Source organism: Oryza glaberrima, chromosome 1, assembly GCF_000147395.1.
Source record: "Oryza glaberrima chromosome 1, OglaRS2, whole genome shotgun sequence".
Lineage (NCBI taxonomy): Eukaryota > Viridiplantae > Streptophyta > Magnoliopsida > Poales > Poaceae > Oryza > Oryza glaberrima.
Window position 1 is genome coordinate 29,889,093 of NC_068326.1, and position 23,825 is coordinate 29,912,917.

The window sequence follows — 23,825 nt, forward strand, 5'->3', positions numbered from 1 at the left end:
GATGGCACAGGATTTATTTGGTTATCTCCGACTAGATGGCACAGAACGGCAACAACGATGTCAGATTAGTTTTCGCACGACCCGTTTCACGAGTGCTGGATCTGTTGCAAGAGTGAACGCTATAAATGTGCTATTGACGTACTAGAACTAGAAGAACTGCGTAGTAGCATACTCATACCATTACCAGTGACATTCTGGGTCACCCGGAGCTACCCCACTCATCATTTCATCAACAAATCCGTAAATCTTGATACGGCACTTGCTCGATTCAAGAAATCAGGAGTTCAGCGCACAAGGCACGTAGGTTTCTATACTGTAGTCACGCACTCCCTTTTATCCAATAAAAGAAAAAGTCAGTCGGGAAGTAACTTTGTAGTCTGATACACAAAAGGTTACAAGGTCACATGAGGCAGCACGGCTCAAACTTTTCTGGAAAGCAGAGCATGTTTTGTCCATAATTTGATACAGAGCTAACAGCACAGTGCGGGCAACTAAAAGCAAAAAATGACACTATTAAATCTAATAATCGATGGGGCCTCCTCGTAGAAGAGACAATCAACAGATGCGTTGTCTGCATGACCGGGCACTCCAACCTCATGTGTAGATGTATTTCATGGCATTTCTTCAGGGTGCTTTTGCTGCAGATAACACATTCCATTCCAACTCTATGCCAAACAGCCCAACATAAACAGGTGTATATACTTACAGATGCCTGATGTCCACCATGACTCCTAGATACGTCTCAATAGCATCCCATCATATCCTGGAAGTAATGGTGAAAATGAGTTCAGTAAAACATTCCAATGGAGCAAACTAACAATCACAAAATTTTGCACTAGCAGAATATAACAAGGCCTGTAAAAAATAATGTATCGTCTTCACCAAGAAACACCCCAGTCGTTCTATAATCTGGTAAAGGACACCCTGACACGCATAAGCATGAAATGCAGTAGGAAACGAAATTATCAATTGCAAACGTGCACCGGCAATATCTAGGAACAGATCCTTGCTTGATGTCAATAATGATGAAGAACCTTAGTCTGACTGGCATACTAACAAGATGAAGGCATTGCTAGCCATGTTCCAAATGAAGAATTTTAGAATAGTCATAATGAAGGACTTCAGAATATCGAGGCACAACAGATTAGGGTTCTGATTTTAGGATATCGACCCACAACATAGTTGGGTTCTGACTTCAAGTCACCAAGCACTATCTCGCTACCCCAATGAGAACACAACCTCCTAGCACTCACAAGTAATCCCCAGTTTAGTCCTACAAGGTAACAATTCAAAAATCTTCGAATACTTGGTAAAAGTGTCCTGCTCATGATATCAAGGAAAATGAAAGTAAAATGGCATATCAGAATATCTGTAGACCACATGAACAATCCTCCATATGATAACCCTCCTATATCTTGTTACTTTTTTTTCTTTTTGGCATCAACCATGCCAAGTTGCCAACAGGGTTACAGGGCAACGTCAAGCACATGGTGTTTACTGCAAATTAATTAGGACCAGCTCAGTACATAATCCAGGCAAGCCTGCCTTAACAGAAGTAAAGCTCTGTCCTATTGTGCTGTTCTAACATAAGTATGTACTAGACTACTTTACGAAAATGTTTTCCATCCTGGTCAATCCAAATTGCCTCATGTCTTATATCACAAACTACTGAAACTACTCTGTTCATAAACCAAATAGAGTCAAAACACCAGAAAACAATTAAACTTGACAAGTTAAATATAGGGAACCGGTCAGTTGGCCTCAATGCCTGAAAACAGAATAGGAGAATTCATAATTAGCTATTTTGTTGGCACATTTCATTTGTACAATATTAAATCCCCAATGTTGTTTCCGTTGATCAAGAATTCATGCATGTTGCAGTTACATCATCGAGGACTGGTTAGGCTATACCCATGGATCAACAAGCCACTACTCATGGTTATATCTATAAGACTTCATTGATTAAAACTAATTGGTTATAGTCATCATTGATCATGTATAATAGGACCTCACAATACTTTTCACATCAAAAACTGAATACTGGATATCTTTTTGCAAAATTTAGTGCCAACTAGAATATAGGTTTTCAAGAATTAGAGTATGATCCAAAGTAATTGGTCAGAATGAGCACAAAAAATTAATACAACATGTTGTTTGATCACAAAGGAATTTAACAGAATCACTTGTATAGCTTGTAAAACAGAATTATGATCCTTTATCTCTGAAACTAATCCAGAAACCCATAAATAGAGACATAAACTTAATATAATGACAACTGACTCTCACTTCAAAATTTTCTTTAGATAAATAAAGTAGCCAACTAGTCATGCATTAGATAAAACAGAGTAGTTTCTGGAATATTGCGCATCACCTATATGTTGGTAGCAATTCTATTCCATAATCACATCAAGTGGTTTAAGTGGTAATTTACCTCCCCAAAGTGTAGAGCTCTCTGAAGCTGCCTCTCTGATGGTCAGAATGAGTTCATTTCAAGACTATATGTCCGCCGCTTGAGAAGCACCTGTGCCGCTGTTCGATATGGCTCCTCAAAGGCATCTAAAATCCAGCTAGCACCTGTCGGGCCAGCAACCTCAATTCCTCCCCCTTCCCTTAGAACATCCTCGCTTGGTCTGATTGCTACCAGTGTAGCACCCTTAAGCAGTTGGCCCCCAGGAAGCTCAATATGCGGAGCATACCATAGCCGCATACTAAGTGCTGGCATGAGTGTGCGGTGCGAGTTCCCAGAAGCTGACACAGGCCGCACACGCAGCTCCTGCAGCTGCCTCTTGTCCATAGTGAGGACGCCCTGCCCATCAGCATCCGTCAGGTCCAAGCTCTCGAGTGTTGAGTGATCTGCGATGATTGGCTGCAGCAAGTAATGCCGTGCCGAAGCAGCGATGAGTGAGCTGATCGTCCAGACAACACGGAGCTTAAGCCCTCCATTCGTATAGAGTGACTCTGGGATGTTCCCTAATTCATCGGGCTCTCTGCTGGAATCGGGAGAGGCAGCCGAGCTGTCTGCAGCAGTTGGGGGCGGCGCGGCCGGTGGTGGGGGTGGCTTCGACGATACAGATGACGCGCCGAGTATGACACAGCTGCCGAGGGTGGAACCAAAGTCAGCCTTCCACTTGAGGAGCACGCCGTCCTCGATGCCGAGCTCGCCGGTGGGCAGCTCGATGTGGAGGCGGCGCAGCTCCTTGAAGGAGCGGAGGACCTCAGACGGCGAATGGTGGGAGACGTCCGCGGCGGCAGGAGCCGGTGCGGCGGGCGGGGCAGCGGAGCGACGGGAGACGGTCGCCGCGGCCGGGGAGAGGATCTGCCCGAGCGCCTGGATGGGCCTGACGATGCCGCCGAGCACCAGGCGCGCGAGATGCGCGAGCGCGCCGCGCCCCCGCGCGGCGGGAGGTCCCCCCTCCGCCGCCGCAGCGGCCTGCGCGGAGCCCGCCGACGAGGGGGGCGGGTCGTCGGATATGACGCAGTCGACGCGGACGAACACCGAGTCGACGAGGGGGACGAGCGCGTGGAACCGCCGCGAGACGAGCGCGCATCGCCCCAGCGCCTTCACGTCGCCGATGCGGCCGAACACGTCGAGGAGCACCTCGTCGGGCAGCCGCTCGAACTGGTCCCCCAACCCCTCCTCCTCCCCACCCTCGTGCCCTTCCATCCTAAACACCGGCAACAGCAGCGGCGGCGGCGGCAGCTCGCAGATCGGGATCCGGAGGCGTCGGCGCTGGGCTTGGGGGGGGCGTGGCGAGTGTGTGAGTCTGAGCCAGTCGCGAGAGAGCTGGAGAGAGGGGAATTTTTTCGGTGGAATCGAGCGAGGGTGAGGAGGAGTTAGCCACGCACGCACACCACACGCACGGCACACCACCGGCCCACCGCACGGCACGGCGGCTGAGCGTGAGGCGAGGTGGGGGTTTGGCTTTGGCTCGTGTGGTGTGGTGTGGTGGGCGTGGGCGACGTGTCCGCCTCACCCGCTGTGGGCTCACGGCCTTTTTCCCCCCCGGTGCGCGCGTACTACGGGAGCACGGCACACGGTGACACAGGGCACCGCGTCTCGTGGGACGATGCGAGGTTTCCACCGGGAGGAAAGATCTACTAGTGGCTACGTCACGTCGCCTTCGGCCGAAAATTCCGACGGCAACTGCTCCGTCCGTCCGACCCACCGCGACCAATTGGGGTTGGGTGTTGGATCCCACAGCGACCAATTGGGGTTGGGTGTTGGATCCGTAGCCGGTGTTCCGTCGTGGGCTGTGCGCGCTTCACATCGTCGACGTCGAGCCGCGCGAGGGGAGCAAGCAACGGGTGATCTCGCTTCTGTCGCTCGCTGTGTGTGTTGTTTTGTGGTGGCGTGCAAGGAAGTACAACTCGCGGCAAACCTGATAAAGCGATGGAGACCGGACTGGACGGGGTGTGGTCGGTAGATCCCCACGGAGCCGTCTGATCTCCACACCGACGGGGCGGATGTACCTCTCTATCTGTGAGAAAACAATTTGTCTGACGCATCTCATCCTCAGGTGCTTGGACTTTCTTCGCCTGGATTGGGGGAGGAGGGATTCTTACTCTTAACAGCGAAGACCTGATTAAATTAATCCATGTTGTTGTCGGAAGGAACCATCAGCTTAATCATCGGAAGCGACTAGTGGCCAGCTTGCGAGCATCTCCACAGTTGACGCTGCAGCTCATCGCTCGAGTCGACCTGGCAACGTGCTGCCGATCTCTGCATCCGTGCAAAGCCGATTCATGCGAGGGAACAGCCGTCAAAAATGCTTACCGCTGCGGGTACCGGATTAGGCATGATTTGGGCGCACGAGATGTGTAATCATGCGTAAATGTAATCGATGGAGGCTTCGGCGTCAAGCGACCTATAGTAAAATGGAGTGGATCTTCTTTCTTTTCCCTTGTTTTTTTTTCTTTTTTGGCTTCAGGGGTCAATCGTGTGCGTCAGCTCGAGTGTGATAGGAGCATGCGTCCAGAGAATGAATGAATGAGTGAATACTTGATTAGATTTGCCTTTGGCTGTGTTGTGTCATCTGTGTGACGCAACGCAATGGCGACCACGCCAGATAACTTCCCGGACTTATCACACACGTCTCTAGTACCCTACTACAGTATTTCTCAATTTTGCGAAAGAAAAAAGGTAGAATAGGTGCCAGCTTTAATTTTGCCAAACAAAAAGGTAGCACCTTCCAAGCCTCTAGCTTATTTCTCAATTTTGCCAACCAAAAAGGTAGAACAACTTCTCAATTTTGCCAAAGAAAAAGGTTGGCCAATTTCTCAATTTTGCCAATGAAAAAGGTAGAACAGGTGGTAGCTTCTTAGTTTGGCCACCGTGCTACGTGAGCAGCTATTGTGCCGGTCCTCATTTGTAATTGTACCTTGGGTTGGATCTCTCAGCCGGGAAGAACAAAATTGGCTCAGGTATTCTGCTGCTTCAGTGTGAAGTGAAATGGCACGTCAACATGACACACACCACCTCACTGGGGTCATGTATGTAACACAGGAAAACTGCTGCTTAGGCAATTCCCAAATTTTCCAGGCTTAACATACTCAAACGTGAATTGTGAAACCCAGAGCTGTGGCAGAATCTGAACATCTAGGCCCTACATGACAACTCAAAATGCCCAAATCGACATTGCTATAAGTAAAGAGCAAGAGAGTAGAATACAGCTTGGAATTGAGGTAAGAAATTTGCGGGGAAATAGCCTGAAAAAATAAACTGATTTTCAACAATATGATGTGTACAGGAGTAGGCAAATTTCCCCATAGCTTCATATTCATTCCAAGTATCAAAGCTCAAAGTGACCGAAGTAGCGGGCTTGCTTTTTCTTTATAAATTTGGATATTGTAGACACATCACCTTGAATAATTGTCTGGCCATCTTCCATATAAATAGCACCATCAGCATATCTGAGTTCTTCCAGTCGATGGGTCACCCACAATGCTGAAACCTCCCCACCAGCACCTACAGATTTCCTTACCGCCTTGATAACACCCATCTACAATTTGATGAAAGAAAGAGTAGAACGCTCATTTTAGTCACAGTGTCATTACCAGAGCGGAGTAATACATGCTACTAAAGAGTACATATTAGAAACAGAAAAATATGAATCGAGATTTCAACAAGGGGTAAAGTTGTGTTTAGCCATAGCTTTTGAGGTATGATGGCCACTCAACAAATGTGAATAAAGAAAAGAAAATTGCATTTGTAGAAGCAAAGCTACACAATTGTTTAGTTGTTTAAATAATAAATCGATCTGGGGTTTTTCAGTGATGTGGTTAATCATTGTTCTCCTCAGCATAATATTTAGTTACCTCGTGATCAATTACTACCTCTGTTTTTTAATATATGACGTTGTTGACTTTTTGACAAGCGTTTGATCATTAGTTTTATTGAAAATTTTTGTGCAAATATATAACAAATTAAGTCATTCTTAAAGAACATTTGACGATAAATCAAGTCATAATAAAATATAATTACATAATTTTTTGAATAAGATGAATGGTCAAACGTTTCTCAAAAAATCAACAACGTCATATATTAAAAAGTGGAGGGAGTATTTGAGTACAACTGATTAGAAACAAGAACATGCATTATATTTATACCTGGTCGTATTCATCCAAGAATGTGGTCAGCTCATCCAGTAGTAGTACTTTGGATGCTTCAGCTAAAGCACCAGCAATTGCAACTCTCTGCTTCTGCCCGCCACTCAGAGTTTGGATTGGCCTCTGTGTTGGATGAAGGATGTTTGTGAACCTTGTGCAGACAATAGATTATAATCCAAAAGGAGCATGTCAGCTGCCTACTTGAGAGTAGCTTAACATTCCCACAGCATCCAGTGATTGTGATACTCTTGACCTAACCTCATCTAACGAAAGGTTGAGCTTACCAAGACCAAATGCAACATCTGATTCCACTGTCGGCATCACAACCTGCATTCAAAGAACGCAACTTAATATGTACCAGAAAGCTTGATCTAATTTGACATGAATGTGTCATTAAGCAATCTTCCTCCAATGCATCAAGAGTCAAAACAATAACATTCTATAGTTGCTAGTAATATGATGCAAATACAGTCTAGCAATATCTTAATGAACATTTATATGTTCAAATTCCTTTAGTTCAGGGGAAACTCAGCAAACAGCACAACTGTATAGTTTTCAAAGGAACTAAAATATCAACACCTTATGTATCCAATTAGCTATAAAATTCTTAGTCCAAAGAGTGTCCAAAGAGTTTACTAAGTTCTGAGTTAGGAATTACTTTCACACCCAAGTTTGTGAATGAAGATTAATGAGGAACACGGAACTAGATTCATTAAGACAATCATGTAGCACAAAATTTCTTGCTTGGTGAAACTAAATCTATTATGGGCAACAGTTAAGAGTGAACTCATCAGATTACAGTACAATTTACGAATTAGTATGTCTATGTATGTCGTTTCTTTTCAAAGACTTATATAATGTTGTCGAACTTAGTAGGATAGTTAACTAAGCAGGATAGTTAACTAAGCTCTCAAATACTCCCTCCATCCCAATATAAGTGCAACCTAGTACAGATGTGACATATCCTAGTACAAATGTCTGTCCAGATTTGTAGTCGTGGGATATATCACATTTGTACTAGGTTGCACTTATATTGGGATGGAGGGAGTATGAGTATTACCTTAAAATACATAAAGCTGGATGAGTTATATTGGTCGGTGAAGTAAAGTCTAAATATTGCAGAAGTACTTACAAAGAAAAACTGGACCTTGGTACTTTAACCAATGAATAGTTATTCAACAGGGTTACTAAGACTATGGCCAACATGCTTATACAGTCCAAAACGAATATGCAAGCAAGGAACATTGGAACCGAGACACTTCAATTTGCTGCAGAGTATCAATAAATACTAGATAGAAAAGAACAAAGATTTTCATGAATTCCATTTTCTAACTAGCATAATACACGTTATGTGAATGCAATTTTAACATTGTTGTATTCCATTTGAGAACGGAGTGAAATTTCAGATAAACACTAAAGCAGAATATAAGTGACAACCTGGTGATCGGGATTTTGGAAGACATAGCTGCATGGCCTGTTAATATACACTGTACCAGAAGAAGGATTTAAAAATCCTGCCAAAACCTAGAGAAAACATTCGGTTAACATCCCATTAAGGAGCTGTACTAAGAAATTCAGACCAATTTTGATAGTCCGGTAGCCTAATTAGGCAAGTAAATATTGTACAGCATTATAATAAAATTTATAGAACTTCTCCTCTGTCTTTTTTATTTTCTCATCCAGTCATCCTATATCATTCTATTCTGGGTGAGCATGTCACAAAAAGTTGCTAATCTGATTGTGCCATCTGGTCCATTCATCCAAATAGTCAAATGTGCTTGATGCTCCACTCCTGAGATTCTATACAATGCTCACTTATTGGTTAGCCCAAGATACATACTAGTGGTTCTCGAATTAAAACATCCATCGGCTCCTGACGGTATACGAAAATTTCCTGGAGCAAGATATCAAAGAATGTGGTCCATGGGCACAATCTAATACTACAACTAAACTTTTGCCTACTCCATGAGCAAAAACGCTCAGGGCACGAACAAAATACACATGAAAAGCACAAGGACGACGCCCTCTTCAGTTCAGGGGGGTAAAGAAGATGAAGAACCTTGAGAAGGGTGGACTTGCCGCAGCCGTTGGGGCCGAGGAGCATCCAGAGCTGACCCGGAGGGACGCGGAGGGAGCAGTCCTTGAGCACCGGCAGCACCCGCCCCCGCCGAGTCGTCACCGACAACTCGACGCCCTGGCCCTCGATGGCCGGCGTGGGTAGGGACGACGCGAGGACACGGAGGCGGTGCCGAGGGCGGGATACGAGGGCGGCTCGGCCGGGGTCATGGGGGCAGCGGCAGATGGCGGAGGTGCCGCCGGCGAAGGCGTGCGCCATGTCTGCGAGAGAAGTGAGAGCGGTAGATGGAGGCTTGTGGCCTTGGGGGCCCGGTTCTCCAGAAGACCAGAAGGCTATAAGGCCAGATGCCCACAAGTCCATTGGTTGATGGGCTGATATGGGGCTTTGGGGGCAGAGAGTGCGGATACCATCCTGTGCTCCTACTATAGTTCGTGGAAACGGATTCTTTATATTTGTGCTTATATGTGGGCTCTACTTTGGTATGACCCATATGTCAGTAGCACAACTATAAATTGTACAAAGTTAGAGGAGTCTCTTCTCTAGTTTGTGTATTTGCGGTTCCTATTACAAGAAAAACACAGCCACAGAGGCCACGTGGTACATTTTCCATTCACAAAAAAGAAAGAGAATAAACCATCAAAAAAGAACGGGCTTTTTATTACCTGAAACAAATATGTGAAAGATTTCCAATCATGTAATCTCTCCGTCTCAAAATATAACAACTTTTAGCTCTTAGGATTTGTCCTAAAATATAACAACTTCTCTACCAACATTCTCTTCCCAACCAATCACAACCCTTCACCGTTCACTTTTTCCACATATCTTCACTACTCATCCAATCACAACTTTCCACCATTCACTTCTATCTACTTTCTTAATAACCGTAACTAACTCTATAACTTCTTATATTCTGGAACGGAGTATAAAAAGAATGTAAGATGTTACTCTCTCAATTCTAAACGTAGGACAATGGTTTTATTCATAGTACTATTATATATCTAATCTAATCTTAAATTACTATATATTTGGGACTGAGGGGGTATTACATTTTTATGGCTCTTATATCACCTAGTAAAACTAAAATGAGCGGATAACAATAAGGTGAGTATAGCTTAACTGGTTAGGTTTTTTTTAAAAAAATCTGTTTACCCTAGTTCAAGTTTTAAACCTGATATGAGTGTTCATATATATTTATGTCTAATTGAATTATCCTTTCAGTGTAGTGACTTTGTTTCGGAGGTGATTAACTAGAACCCGTGAGCACATTATTTTTCCTATAAAAAGGGACCAGAATAGTATCAGGTACATTTTTGCTAGAGCGATGTTCAAAATTTCCAACGTTTATGTTGAAAGTGCACGTTCGTCGAAAGTGCGAAATTGTCATTTGCAAACCGCAAAATTCTTCGACACGGTGCAAAGAAGTCCATATGGCTTACATAAGATTATGTGACGACGCCGTTTTGCAAGTATAGATCATATCGCACGCTTGCTTAAGTCAATGTACATCCTTCCATTTTGATGAAGAGAGACGATGCATTAACAGTTCCATATATAGTTCAGTTAGTTATCCCCTCAGCTGAGAAGCAAAGGTCAACTCTTTCCTAATTAAAAGATCTTCTCTCGATCGGTTCTCGCCATTCATCCCAGATCGGAGATTCCGTGGCTATCATCCCACTGTACCAGTGGCTGCTTATTAATCGGCAAGAGAGGCTCGCAGCGGCTCAATGCACCTGGTCCACCCAGCCTAGCCACAACCGGTCCAATCCAAACTCTCTAAACACAGGAGTAGCGGCGTGTACATGCGCCAACTGCCCACGCGGCCGCTGTCAAGTTGTTGGCCGCCAACTCTTCGCCTCGCTCCCGTGTGTAGTACGGTAAACGGTGTACTACCACTTGCCCTGACGTACGTACTACACGCGCGCCGGTGAGCCGGTCCAATATATACACGTCGTACTCCCGAGAGGCCGAGACGCGCCGGCAGAGAGCAAGCAGATCAATTGCCAAATATCTCGCTATCAGCTATGGACATGGGAGGGCACGACATGGGCGGCATGTCCCCGCCGGCGGCCGGGGCGGCGGCGCAGGGCGGCATGGGCGCCATGAAGTCGATGAGGTACACGCACATGACCTTCTTCTGGGGCAAGAACTCGGAGGTGCTCTTCACCATGTGGCCCGGCACGAGGGGGGGCATGTACGCGCTGGCGCTCATCTTCGTCTTCGCGCTGGCCGTCATCGTCGAGTTCCTCGGCAGCCGCAGGGCGGACGCCTGCCTCGCCGCACTGGCGCGGCGCGCCCCGGCGGCGGGCGGGCTCGCGCGCGCGGCCGTGCACACGGTGCGCGTCGGCGTGGCGTACCTGCTCATGCTCGCGCTCATGTCGTTCAACGGCGGGGTGTTCCTCGTGGCCGTCGCCGGTCACGCCGCGGGGTTCCTGGCGTTCCGCGCAGGCCTGTGCGGCGGCCCCGCGCAGGTGGAGGAGGACCGCAAGAACGACCCGGCCTGCTGCTAGTAGCCGCCTCGTCGACGTTGGTGTGTACTGTGAGCGATCGATTCGGTTCGGTGGACGTTGGTTTGATGCTTGCATGTGTTTGTGTAATTGTGTATATTGTTCGCGGTCGGTTGGATGAGTTGTTTGGCTGGTTTTCTTTCGTCAGTATCATTGTATGGCTCAAAAACGTGACATGAAAAAGGCTCTTGATGGTCCATCTCTCAAGTTGAAATCTGAAAAGTTCCGGTGCCGTGAAACTGTAATCGTGCAATCCGCTATCTATCACTTGTTTCATTGATGATTCACCCTGGCTGTAATTTCAATTCTAATAAATTGATTATGGTGCGCTTATGTAAATGTCCTTGTCTTTAAAAAGAAATGTAAATGTCCTTCAAACAATTCTTGTTTTGTTTTGCATCTGTATGTGCTAGTTGGCACAAAACTGTTCTGCATTGGTTTGTTTCTACCTTCCTCTTTTGTGTTGCTGACCCAAAATTGCTCCTCTGCATGCACCGGAGTTCATGTTGCTGAATTTCTCATGCCACTGTATTGTCCATTTTTTGCTGGTAAAAAGCACTGAACTACTGACTGGATTGGCAATTCCATGAATGATGATTAGCTCTACCGAAACAGTATGCTACCCTGAAAGTACTGTCTTACTGCCTCTATAAGTTTGCTTTGCTCCATCGATTTGACGCTCTATGGGTTATCCTTCACGTTCTCCCATCTTCTTTCCTGCTTCACCATGGGCCACCGCCAGTGGTAAATTCTCTGCGACGCAAAACAGAGCGCATATGCAGCAAACATTTCAAAAGGTTACCGGAAGATAGATTGGTACTCCATCCAAAAGACAGCACCCTTAGTGCTTTAAGTCTTTTTGATTGCTCCGCTCGCGTCACCACTTTTAGTAGTACAAGAACACACTTTACTTCCTATGTAGTACTACCATCTCCTTTTTCTCCTTTTGAAGATCTTCATGTTTCTATGGCTGCTGTTGAAAAGCACAGGTGTTCTTCCATGTTCTTCCACATGTGGAAGAACAAAAATCTCTCAAAGTTGAGCTGCTAAAAAAAAATCAAAATATATCAAATCGGACAATACTATTACATACTTGAGTCCAGTTGATTCTTAAGCTGCGTCAGAGATTGGCTGTCAACCTGCTGCTGTTTAATTTGTTACATTATCCACCGCTATATTTTAGAGATAATGCACTGCTAAACAACCCAAATAATGGTTTTTTATGCACCCAACTGAACAAAAGTTAATCAATTTCACCACATAATTGTACTACTAAATCGGGCTGAACACTTCGGCCGCACGTCATGCGTGACAACTCCTCAAATCGCCACCATCCCGTTTCGCGGAGGGGCAATTATAATTGGTCAGTTGTGTGTGGTTCAGACTTAAAATCTGGCCACTTGTAAATTCTACAATTTCGTCTTGACAGTGGAAGCCTCCGAAGGAAACCTTTTTCCGCCCATGCCATACGATGGATTTTCCTCGTTGACATTCTGCGCCCAACGCACAGCATGGCATGTCGTTCTCCATAAACGTACACACAAAAAAAAACACCAAATTGGCTTCAAGATAAGGTCGTGGAAGCGTGCTACGGGGGATGATTTGTCTGGTGGAATCTAAGGCCTCCATCAATGATCTGTTACCAGAATACCTGCCGTACATAGGATGATTAGAGCAGGTACAATAGCAGGCTATAAACCAGCTATAAACATATTTTAAAGAGATAAAAGAATAGAGAGAAGAGCAGCGGGCTACATATCTGTAGCCAGCTACAGCATAGGCTCCAAGATGTAATGTGTGTATAACAGGTGGGACCAAGTATTAATAATATAGTAAGCAACTATTGTATGAATTGGTTATTATATTGGCTATAGATAATTTGGAGCTAGTAGTGGGCTGCTATATTGACCTTGCTCTTATTCCTTCATTCAATTGATCCATCCATAAGACCATGATTATTATCCATCTCAAGAGGGAAAATGGCCAGTAAGCTGTAAGCCCAATCAAGTCCAAGCCCGATCATCTGTTGGGCCTAATTTGATCTCACTTTTTTTTTCATCTCTAATGGTCCTGTGACAATAGCCAGATTCTGCAACTCATGAAAACCTCGAATTGCGAGGTCCTCGATTTGCGCACCTGTTCAGTTATACTAATCCATACTCATAAAGAAAGTTATTTAGGACAATGTTTAAGTCAAACCTTGGAAATATAAATTATGAATAAAGTTGTTGAGTTTGAAAATATAAAAATTATATGTATAGATTTGTCTTGAAAAATACTTTCATAAAAGTATACATATATTACTTTTCAATAAATATTTTTATAGAAATAAAAAGTCAAAGTTGTGTTTTGGAGACCGTGTCACTGTCCTAAACGACTTTCTTTACGAACACGGAGAGAGTACTACGTACGTACATGTACTACACGCTCGCCGCCGCATATATCTATACTTGCACGGCGTGTGGATGACGGATCAAACCAAACACACCCGTGCACGCGGAGATCAGGAGCATCTGCAATGGCGGACATGGGAAGGCACGGCATGGCCATGGCCATGGCGCCTGCGGCGGCTGGCGGCGCGGGCAGGAGGAAGCGGTACATGCACATGACGTTTTACTGGGGCAAGAACTCGGAGATCCTCTTCACCGGGTGGCCGGGCGCCAGCGGCGGCATGTACGCGCTGGCGCTCGCCGCCGTCTTCGCTCTGGCCGTGCTCCTCGAGTTCCTCGGCTCCCCCCGTGTGCAGGAGTCCTCCTCCCTCGGCAGCAGGCGGCGGCGCGCGACGGCGGCGGCGGTGCACGCGGTGCGCGTCGGGCTGGCGTACCTGCTCATGCTCGCGCTCATGTCGTTCAACGTCGGCGTGCTCCTCGCGGCCGTCGCCGGGCACGCGGCGGGGTTCTTGGCGTTCAGGGCGGGCCTGTGCGGCGGCGGGTACAAGAAGGGAGAGCTCGCGCCTGCGGCGTGCTGCTAGATGTGGTTGCCATGGCGCAAGACAAAAGCGAATATATTTGTTTTCGAAAATTTAGATAAGGATTTTGAGTGCGGATCTGCTCTTGAATCTACGCTAAAATCTATATTTGTTATCCTCACAATGGAAAAGAAAATTCAATGTTAGGGTAGGGATGTACTCGATCACGTCGATCGTGAACTGATAGCCCCCGTTGTTGGATTCGGTGTTTGCATGTGTACCTTCGATCCTATTTGAAGAATCCATAACCCTAACTTTTAAACCCCCAAGCAGTGCTTCTTTCATATTTCCCATTATCTGCAGAATTAAACCACAGTGGTAGCCCAAGAGGCCGAGAGGCCCGAGAAGGCAAATAAGTGGAGGCCCGTAATAAGTCGAATTTCTGATATGTTGTCCCGACGAACTCATGACGACATGAAAGCTAACTACTGGAGTAATTAGTTGCATTGCTGCAAGGTACTTTGGTTAGCCAGGCCCACAATCTGAGTCACATATCACCTTCTTTTAGCTCTTTATTAATACTTTTCATGCATTTGTGTTTGTACTTTTCTTTATAATGAAATATATACCGGTCTTAGTTTCAAAGAAACTATAGCTAATTGTTAATTTGTTATAGAATTTGTAAGACGAATGACTTCGCTTGATAAAATCGTAGCTTAACTAAAAAAATTACTTATTAGAATACCACCTTAAAGACATAGGTTATCTCTATTTATAGATGGTAAGATCTGCATAACCATTGTTTTCCCAAACGGTTTACTCAAACCAGGAACATAATCTATGAAATCAATGATCGATTATTGTGTCGACTGAATACCTCTAAGAAGGTCACAACAACTACAATATTGCTATCGCTATTCTAAGCATCTAAAACTATATTTTTTTACTCGGACAGTTCACCCCAAGGCATTAAGGTAATGGAGAGGATGTTAGCAACATTGCCCATAGACATTGTCAATGTTGGTGCTCCCAATATTGACGGCCTTGGTCCCATATCTACGACGATCTGAACTCAACCTCCTCCCCTACGTTTAGTGGCATCATCAACTTTCCTAAGCACAATGACGGCGATGATGGTCGAACCTGAATTGGAGGGGCTAGTGATGACGTGCATGGGCAAATGTTGTCCAGATCCATATGGTGCCAGTGGCAAAGGAGACCTACAGTGGTAGAGATGATCACCTAGATGATGTTGGAAGCCTGACAGGCAACTCAGGCGCAAAGGAGTCGCAACCTCCCCCATCTCCTCCCTGCCTTCAACGCGCTAGACAAAAAGGGGTCGTGTTGCCTTCGGATCATCGATGGCCTTATATATATGTACATGTATTTGTATGAATTAGAACTTAAATTTTTTAAAACCGGTTTACAATTATCATTATGTTGAATGTTGATCCCTTTGTATTTTATATGTTTTAAACTTTTCGGTTTTCTCATAATTTTGGTTCGTCATGATAGGAACATGGCTTTTATATTTATTTTAAGCTGGTACCAAGCATATGCAAAACCGTTTGGGTCACCTAATACCAATCTCCAACGGTTTCGTTGATAAATGTTCATTTGGTACTGCCCAAAACCGGTATAATTCAGATAAGATTTTACCGAAAATTTGGATTTTGGTTTGATGACATTTAAACTTGGTTTGTTTATCGAGCGGTTCTTGAATCTCGATTTAAGTCGGGTACTCGCGATAACTGAGTAATTACAGCCTCAAGGCTCACAGGCTCACAGTCCTCACCGTACTAGCACTAGTAGATATAAGTTTCTCATCTATCTATTATCTATTATATACTAAAAGTCTATTAAACTTCCTACAAACGCTCTCAAGCCGCCACGTGGCACTACTACAAACGATCCTAGACTGTCATGTGGCAATGTCTAATCTTGCCGTCAATTTTCACTTAAATTGGTGGACTCAATAATTTAGACCATTAGATTAGATTAGATGTATTTTATTTAAAAAGAAACTAATACCTTACTGTTGGCAGGGAAAAAAACATAAATACTCCATAAGTACGTACGTACTATATAGAAAACAATAAAGCTTAACTTCTCTTCATCGGTTCGCTTGGAAAAGAGCGGCTTACTTACGAATCTACGATTCGTGAGGGAGGAAAAAAAACGTACCAGCGTATTTACGATAAAATAAATAAAGCCAAAAACCACGTGACACTGCTACAAACGTTCCTAGTCCGCCATGTGGCAATATCTAATCTCGCCGTCGATTTTCACTTAAATTGGTGGACCCGATAATTTAGACCATTAGATTAGATTAGATGTATTTTATTTAAAAAGAAACTAATAGCTTACTGTTGGCAGGGAAAAAACATAAATACTCCATGAGTATGTACGTACTATGTAGAAAACAATAAGGCTTAACTTCTCTTCATCGGTTCGCTTGGAAAAGAGCGGCTTACTTACGAATCTACGATTCGTGAGGGAGGAAAAAAAACGTACCAGCGTATTTACGATAAAAAAAATAAAGCCAAAAAATATACGTATATAGTACCATCGAAAAAATCAAAAATAGAATTTTCTACATATAAAAATAAAATATATTATTCCACAAATATGCATCAACTAGACCCGTCATAAAAAATATAAAATATCAAATCTAACCGTCGATTTTCACTTAAATTGGTGGCTCCTATACTGCCACATACCGCTCTAATAAATTTATAATTCTAAAATAAATTTAACAAATTTAACAGTCAGTTTTCTTTTAATCTAGTGGACCCATTATTTTTTACCATTTAATTTATAATAAAAATAGCCAAGCCAATTTATCTCAAAAGGCCCACATAACCCACATAGGTGCACATAACCCACATAGGTGCATGTAAGTACGTACGTACTTCATGCATGGCCCCACGTCCATCTTATCTCTTTTCTTTTCTTTTTCGCTCACAACAATAAAAACCAAATTAATTATTCCAACTCATAGATATTAACTCCAGCCTATATATATGCAAAAATATATGTAGGTACCAGTAATATATTATATTTTTTTTATATATTATAGATATTATTTAGTACGTTGGGCCACATCCCTCTTTTTCTTTTTTTCTTTTAGACTCACATGACATAAAACCCAAATTAATATTAGTAATTATATATAAAAGTCTATTAGACTTTCTACAAACGCTCCTAAACTGTCATGGGGCATCTTCAAACGCTCCTAAGCCATCACGTGGCACTTTAATAAATTAAAAAAAAAACTATAAATCCTGAGAAAAGAACATCTAACATCCACTTTCACTTAAATTGATAGGCTAATTATTTTAACCATCAGATTTAATCTCATATAAACAAAGAGATGGAAAGAAAGACCACGTACCTTCCCCACCTCTCTCCTCAGTCGTTACGTTCGCCCTCTTCCCACGTATGCCCCTCTCTCTCTCCCTCCCCTCTATGTATAATTCATTTTTCCTGTATTAGCTAACGGGGGGAAATTCGATTAAAAAAATTTTAACATTCGTAACACCTAAATCATATACCTAAAAAATAAACATCTAGCCTTAAATTTTTTTATTAAAATTAGTGGACAAAACACTTCAAGCCATTAGATTAGATTTAATTTTTCTCATCCTTAAAAAAAAAGACGTCCATCCTCCCCTCCGTTTTCTTTTAGGAAATCCTCTACGTTTTTTTTCCTTCCATTCTCTCTCTATGAAAGCTTTTGCAACAATAAATTTTAAATAAGCATACTTCTAAATACATATTATTTGCAACAGTAAATTTTAAATAATACTAACTTTTTAACTTTAAAATTATACGTTCAATTTTTGATCTATTTGTACCATTGTGTTATTTATGATTAAAATCACAATTAGAATTTAAGACACATGTTGACTATATTTTAACTTGTAAAATTATATTCATTTAAGTTTTGTTGAGACCCTTTACATGTTATTCAAACATATATGAACAATTATTAAAAGAAAGTGACATTATATATTATTTCATCATATATCACTTCACTGGCATGCATAACTAAAACAGATTTATGAACTTCAAAAAGTTCTAAAAATTCTGAATTATGAGAAAAACAAAATATAGATTATACCATAATTTGATGCATCACAAAACATGCATAACTAAATAAGATTTACTTAAAAAATAATCAGTCAGATCCTAGCTGTTTGTCCACCTATATACATTCCGAGCTTAAGATAGAAATGACCTATTATGTACCAAATTCTACTTGATAAGGAAATAGAAATTATATGGAAGTAAAGATAAAGCTAAATTTTCTTTCTGTATAACATGATAATATAACGGTAATGTTCAACTTCGGAACAAGCAAGCAAAAGCTGCATGTGTATTTGTCCTGTGTATCTATATATTATATATGAAAAATCCATTAAAATTCCTAGAAAACTCTCAAGCCACCACGTGAAACTCCTACCAATGCTCCTAAGCTGCCACGTGGCACTATAATAAATTAGATAAAACCTTACAAATTTTGAGAAAAAAGAAAAAAAAAATCCAACCCTCGATTTTCATTTAATTCGGTAGACCCACTATTTTTAAATCATTAGATTAGATTTATTTAAAATACATCTCATTCTCACATGTACAATACGTACTACTATCCACCGGATTGAGAAAAAAAAAATCTCCCGAGCATGTACATACTATGCATCGTCCACCCGTCCCTAATAAACTTATCAATAACTAATAAACTTATCAATAATGTTGAATTATTTCTTGAGAAACAAAGTGCGCTCACAACGCACGCACACTCACCCCTACAAACGCACACATGCACACTCTACCCCCTATGAGTACCTCTGAGAGATTGGACCGACATATTTTGAGAAGACAAAGTCACCATGAGTGCCTCGCTGTCGATGGGTACGTTGTCTACCACTGAAAGAATTTATCAAGTCTGGGATTTAAAGACGAGTGGGCAATTTCCACCACAAGGAACCTAACCAGTTAAGCTATGTTCAATTCAAAATAATGTTGGATATTAAAACAACCATGATTTTTAAGCTACACTTTTAGAATACTCCTATGCCTTTTAAACCAGTGAAACCACTATTTTTAATCATTAGATCTATCTTATATAAGAAAAACAAGCGCGTATTCATGGTACATCACATTTCAAAAATATTATTGTGCAATTGTATTCACGTTAGATTACGTAGAACCTCTTACCCGCTCTACATGAAATGTTTATAGATGGATTGTCTCTCAAACTATATCAAATATATTAGGCTATATAAAATTTAGTGGAGCTTTATGTCCCACCAAATTCATCCTCTAATAAACCATGATAATATATGTGCAATAAAAAAAATAAAAACACACTTCTTTTGCTTTACACTTACTTTTACTTTCGTTGAAATATTTTCAAAAGAAAATAAGTCTACCTTCTTTTTAAATGATGAAGAAGATTATAAATAACTAATATTACTTAAATATGATATAATATAAAACTAATAGGTTAAAAATTATAAAAGTAACTAATGCTAACAAAAACAATTTACGGAGAAATTGAGGTAGATGTTCTCCGGTTAATATATCGCTTTTAGTGTCTCAAACTTAGTGTACGATGCATGCCCATGCATTTGCGCGGGCTATTTTCCTAGTTATCTATAAAAAAAAAAGGTAGAGAAGTTTCTGGCAAGAATCCTAATGCTAAATCAAAAGGAGAGAAGAAATGAAACAAGCATGACACTACTAGTTTATAATTAGGTATACTGACGTAGTGACAGAGTAATTCTGATCAATGCGCATGCAGATCACATACACAATACCAGTTGCTTATGATCTATTATTTAGAAAAAAAAACATATCAACGGTTTACGTAATGCGAAGTCGAGAACACGTTTCTTCTGGACCACGACTTGGAGCCACTTTGTTCCTCAGGTAAACTCAGTGTCCACGTGAAAGTATTGACAAGTTGTCAAGCAGGAACAAAAGCTGCAGCGTACATACGAGAACAACGAACCATTTCCCCACTTTTCACTATCTCCAAGCGCATCAGTCCCGCCGGCCCTTTTCGATAAAGTTCAAGTCGTTTTCCATCGCATTTTGCACCCATGAATGCGTTAACCCAACGAAAATATGGCTCGTGGCCGTACGTGAGCGCATGACCTGCGTGCGCACGCATGTCACTGCCCGATCGATCAGTCACACACTCACACGGTCACACCGCGCGCGGCCCCGGGCCACCCGCGTTGCCATCGACCCCGCCGACCTGCCTGCGTGCGGTCTACCTCGAGGGCGCGACGCCACCCCATCCATCCGTCCGTCTCGCTTGCCACGACGCGACGCGACACAACGATCTACCGATGCTGCCGGTTGCCTCTCGCTCGGACGCGCGGGCGGAGCGGCGCGTTGGCCATATATACACCGCGATTGGCCGGGCGGGGGGGTCACCAACCCACCCATTCTCCTGTACACATGCGGTGCGCGGCAGCGACCGATTAAGCAGGAAAAGCGGGGTACCGCACGCGCGAGCGGCGCGACACAATAATTGAGCCGTGCCGTGGCGCGCGCTGGCGCTGGCGCCGCTGTGTCTGTCGCTGGTGTGATGTGAGCGGTGGGTGCTCGTGGCCTCGTGGGGTTTATCCGGGTCCGCGCGCTACAAAAGCTGTAGCGGAGATTGTGATGTAGTACGATCTACTTCAGTACTATCACAAAAACATTATCGCCATGTGTTAGCTCAAAAAAGGGAGATCAGACCGTATCATCTTGTCGAGAGCATATGTGGAAAGACAGAGTGTACATGCATAGAAGATGCGAAATCCGTGTTTTTTAAACGTGGGTAGACGATCGATTTGGTCAGTGCAGGGATTTCAGGCGAATAATGGAGTGTCCAAGCTGGTCGTGCATCGTATCGACTGACGTGAAAAAAAAGGGGTGCAGAAAAAAGAAATTCGCGTGCACATTTGCATGTGTGTATAAACTAATGAAAGTGTGTTCCATATGGTTAGTATATTTGCTGTATTTTAGTGTATTATAGGTTCATCAATCTGCTATAATGGTCGTTTTTTATGCCAAGATTCTCCGCAATGCGCTCCCATGCATGCCTTATTTCAGCGCTACAGTCGACAATGCTCTCTGCCATTGTTTTTCTTTTTGTTGGGACATGGTCATTGCTATTAAGGAGTAATAACGTATTTGTTCGTCGCAACGTGGCTCACGAAATTGAGACATCATACGTGCAGTCTGCATCGTGCATTTTTCCTACCGTGGGATCCATTTGGACCTGCTCGAGCAATCTCTGCCACGAAAAATATTCTCTGTCGGAAAAAATCCATGTCATCCTAAACTTTGAAGAGAAGTTTGTTTAGTATCTTAAACTGTAAAACTAGGTATATATGACCCTTTAAACCTTACAATATTAATAATATTGTTCATATAGCCAGACGGTATTATTTTGTTTTCTAAGTGTCATAGATGTTGTAAAATTTTTACTATATGACTTGCACATTGGACATATATGTTAACAATTTAAAGGGTTATTTAGATGGTGTATTGCATAATATGTAGGGTTGTCTAATTTGAAGGTTTGGGGTGATGGATAGACTTTCATTCGAGAAAAGCACAGGGCACGTGCGGAACTTTTCCTTCTTCATTCCACAACTTGCAGGCTGCAGCTCGCAAAGGGTGACTGGCTTCAGTTCACTGCCACACAATGTTTTCTACCATGTTGACTTCAACGGAAGCCTTATATTCTTGTGCTCTCAGCAAAGCTGTTGAGGTGGATCACCAAAGTGGCCGGTGAACACAAAGTCCAAGCTAGTATTGAAAATGAACTGTGCCCAGATTCCAGAATAGAAAAACGAAGCAGGGATGCATAATCTGATGAACAAGAAAGCTCGAAGAATCCATCAAACCCTCAATGAACATCCCGGTCGCGCACCATCGCTCCATTTTTTGCTTTGCCTCTGGGGCTGTGGAATCACAGGCATAGGTAGTTTTCAGAAATCAAGACATCTGTCTCCGTCGTCTCCTGCGCCGATATAACGATGATGCAACCCTCTGGGTAGAACGGCTCAAGCGATCTGATAGGATTGTCGCTATAGCTTGGAAATCCCGTCCTTTAAATTCCGATAATATGTAATGGCACGCCGCTTGCTGTGCCCGATCCTCTATGTATGAACCTTTAATTTGCTCACTTTCAATGGAAAATTTAGGTGGAGAATCTCTCTCCTCCGGTGATTACTCAAAAAAAAAAAAAAAGGCTTCAAGAATCCACACATTCATCTGCCATTCTGGCGATTGCTATGTATACAAACTAAAAACTTCGAAATAAGTTGCATAACACGTATTGCACAATGCCGTTTTCTCCGGAGCAAAGGCGTACACACCAACACGCACAAACAAAACAAAAGAGGAAAATTGCGATCAGCAAGAACGCAGCGCTATACACAAAAAGACCAAGAAGCGCACGGTTCGTTCCATCACCAAATCATGGCGCGGTTGGTTTCCTCTCCGGCGTTGCCGTCGGCCTCGTCGCCGGCGATCTGATCGAGCACGAGGACGATCGCCATGGCGAACGCCGCGTCGAACCCGGCGCCCACCCGCAGGACGAACACGTCCCTGCCCATGACCACCCGCGCCCCCTCGTCCACCTTCCTCCTGATCTCTGCCACCACCGCCGCCTCCCCGCCTGACTCGGCCTTGGGCGCCACCACGCGGCAGCACCGCCGCGGGAAGGAGCCATCGACGCGGAGGAGCTCGGCGGCAGCAGCGTGGGTAGACGAGAAGGAGGCGGGGAGCGGGGCGAGGAGCTCGACGACAGCGCCGGCCGCGGCGCCGCCGAGGATGGAGGAGCGGCGAGCAGAGAAGAGAGGCTTCTGGCCGTCGGCGCGGGCGCCGAGGTAGCCCTCCCAGCGTTGGTGCAGGGACGGGCGGCGGCGGCGCACGGTGATGAGCGCCTCTCCGGCGGGGCCGAGGAGCGCGAGCTCGCCGGCGTAGGCGGCTCCCCCTCCGTGGCCGCGGCCGTAGGTGTCGGCGCGGAAGGCGAGGCCGCCGGTGCGGTGGTCGTAGGCCGCGAAGCCGTCGCCGGGGGAGAAGTGGGAGGTCTTGCGCACCGTGAGCACCCGCTCCTCCGCGGAGCAGTACTCCTCGCCCACGATCGCCATTGCCGCTGCGCTAGCTAGCTGCTTGCTTGCTTGCTTGCGTTGCTCTGGCTCGCTCGCGTCGCGTGCTTGTCTGCGCGGCGAGGTTTGCAGGCTTAAGTAGAGAGATGGAGTGAGGAGCTCCTGTATCGCTTGATACTGTAAATTCGTATGGAAGCCACTTACGAAAGTAGTGTTTCACGTGAAAACGTGAAATATCCAATATATATTATATATATTAATTAGCCCTGATTACTTTCACTTCGAATGCTTTTCAACAGAAAAAAAAAAACCGGTGTTGTCTCATGCCCATGCATACGTGAATGACGTGTATGCATAATGCAGGCTAGTTTCTCCGTGCCAGCTGTTGGCTTGGCTTGAGCTTTGAGCGACGACTCGCTCGCGCGCTTGCCAAGATATCCAACTAGGCGTGGCCGTAGAGTATGGGACACAGAGCACGGAACGGAACAGCGGCGAGGTACGAGGTGCATGCCGTGCGTAGCGATGCGGTACAGTGTACGTATGTACGTGCGCCCTGCGGAGACCATACCCTTCCTCCACCGACTCGATCCCATACCGTCGAGTGCTCGCGA

General features: G+C 44.0%; 5 protein-coding genes across 5 annotated transcripts; 2 read left to right on the forward strand and 3 right to left on the reverse strand.

The window, feature by feature from the left end:
- Positions 1-331: 331 nt before the first annotated feature.
- On the reverse strand, positions 332-3,900 carry LOC127756894 (F-box protein At4g18380-like). Its single transcript, XM_052282281.1, has 2 exons — positions 2,432-3,900; positions 332-763 (listed from the first exon to the last, which is right to left on the reverse strand). The coding sequence occupies exon 1, from the start codon at positions 3,662-3,664 to the stop codon at positions 2,474-2,476; it is 1,191 nt and encodes a 396-aa protein (XP_052138241.1). The 5' UTR covers positions 3,665-3,900; the 3' UTR covers positions 332-763; positions 2,432-2,473.
- Positions 3,901-5,621: 1,721 nt separating this feature from the next.
- Positions 5,622-9,002, reverse strand: LOC127764515 (ABC transporter I family member 10). Its single transcript, XM_052289408.1, has 5 exons — positions 8,666-9,002; positions 8,044-8,130; positions 6,808-6,933; positions 6,607-6,729; positions 5,622-5,999 (listed from the first exon to the last, which is right to left on the reverse strand). Exons 1-5 carry the CDS (start codon positions 8,939-8,941, stop codon positions 5,790-5,792), a joined length of 822 nt encoding a protein of 273 aa, XP_052145368.1. The 5' UTR covers positions 8,942-9,002; the 3' UTR covers positions 5,622-5,789.
- Positions 9,003-10,434: 1,432 nt separating this feature from the next.
- LOC127768604 (copper transporter 1) lies at positions 10,435-11,526 on the forward strand. Its single transcript, XM_052294220.1, has one exon. The coding sequence runs from the start codon at positions 10,705-10,707 to the stop codon at positions 11,188-11,190; it is 486 nt and encodes a 161-aa protein (XP_052150180.1). The 5' UTR covers positions 10,435-10,704; the 3' UTR covers positions 11,191-11,526.
- A 2,179-nt stretch (positions 11,527-13,705) lies between these two features.
- Positions 13,706-14,158, forward strand: LOC127760780 (copper transporter 3). Its single transcript, XM_052285077.1, has one exon. It carries the CDS (start codon positions 13,706-13,708, stop codon positions 14,156-14,158), a length of 453 nt encoding a protein of 150 aa, XP_052141037.1.
- Positions 14,159-21,775: 7,617 nt separating this feature from the next.
- Positions 21,776-23,370, reverse strand: LOC127770539 (protein LURP-one-related 5-like). The gene has a single exon (XM_052296299.1). The coding sequence runs from the start codon at positions 23,254-23,256 to the stop codon at positions 22,573-22,575; it is 684 nt and encodes a 227-aa protein (XP_052152259.1). The 5' UTR covers positions 23,257-23,370; the 3' UTR covers positions 21,776-22,572.
- Between the last annotated feature and the right edge of the window lie 455 nt (positions 23,371-23,825).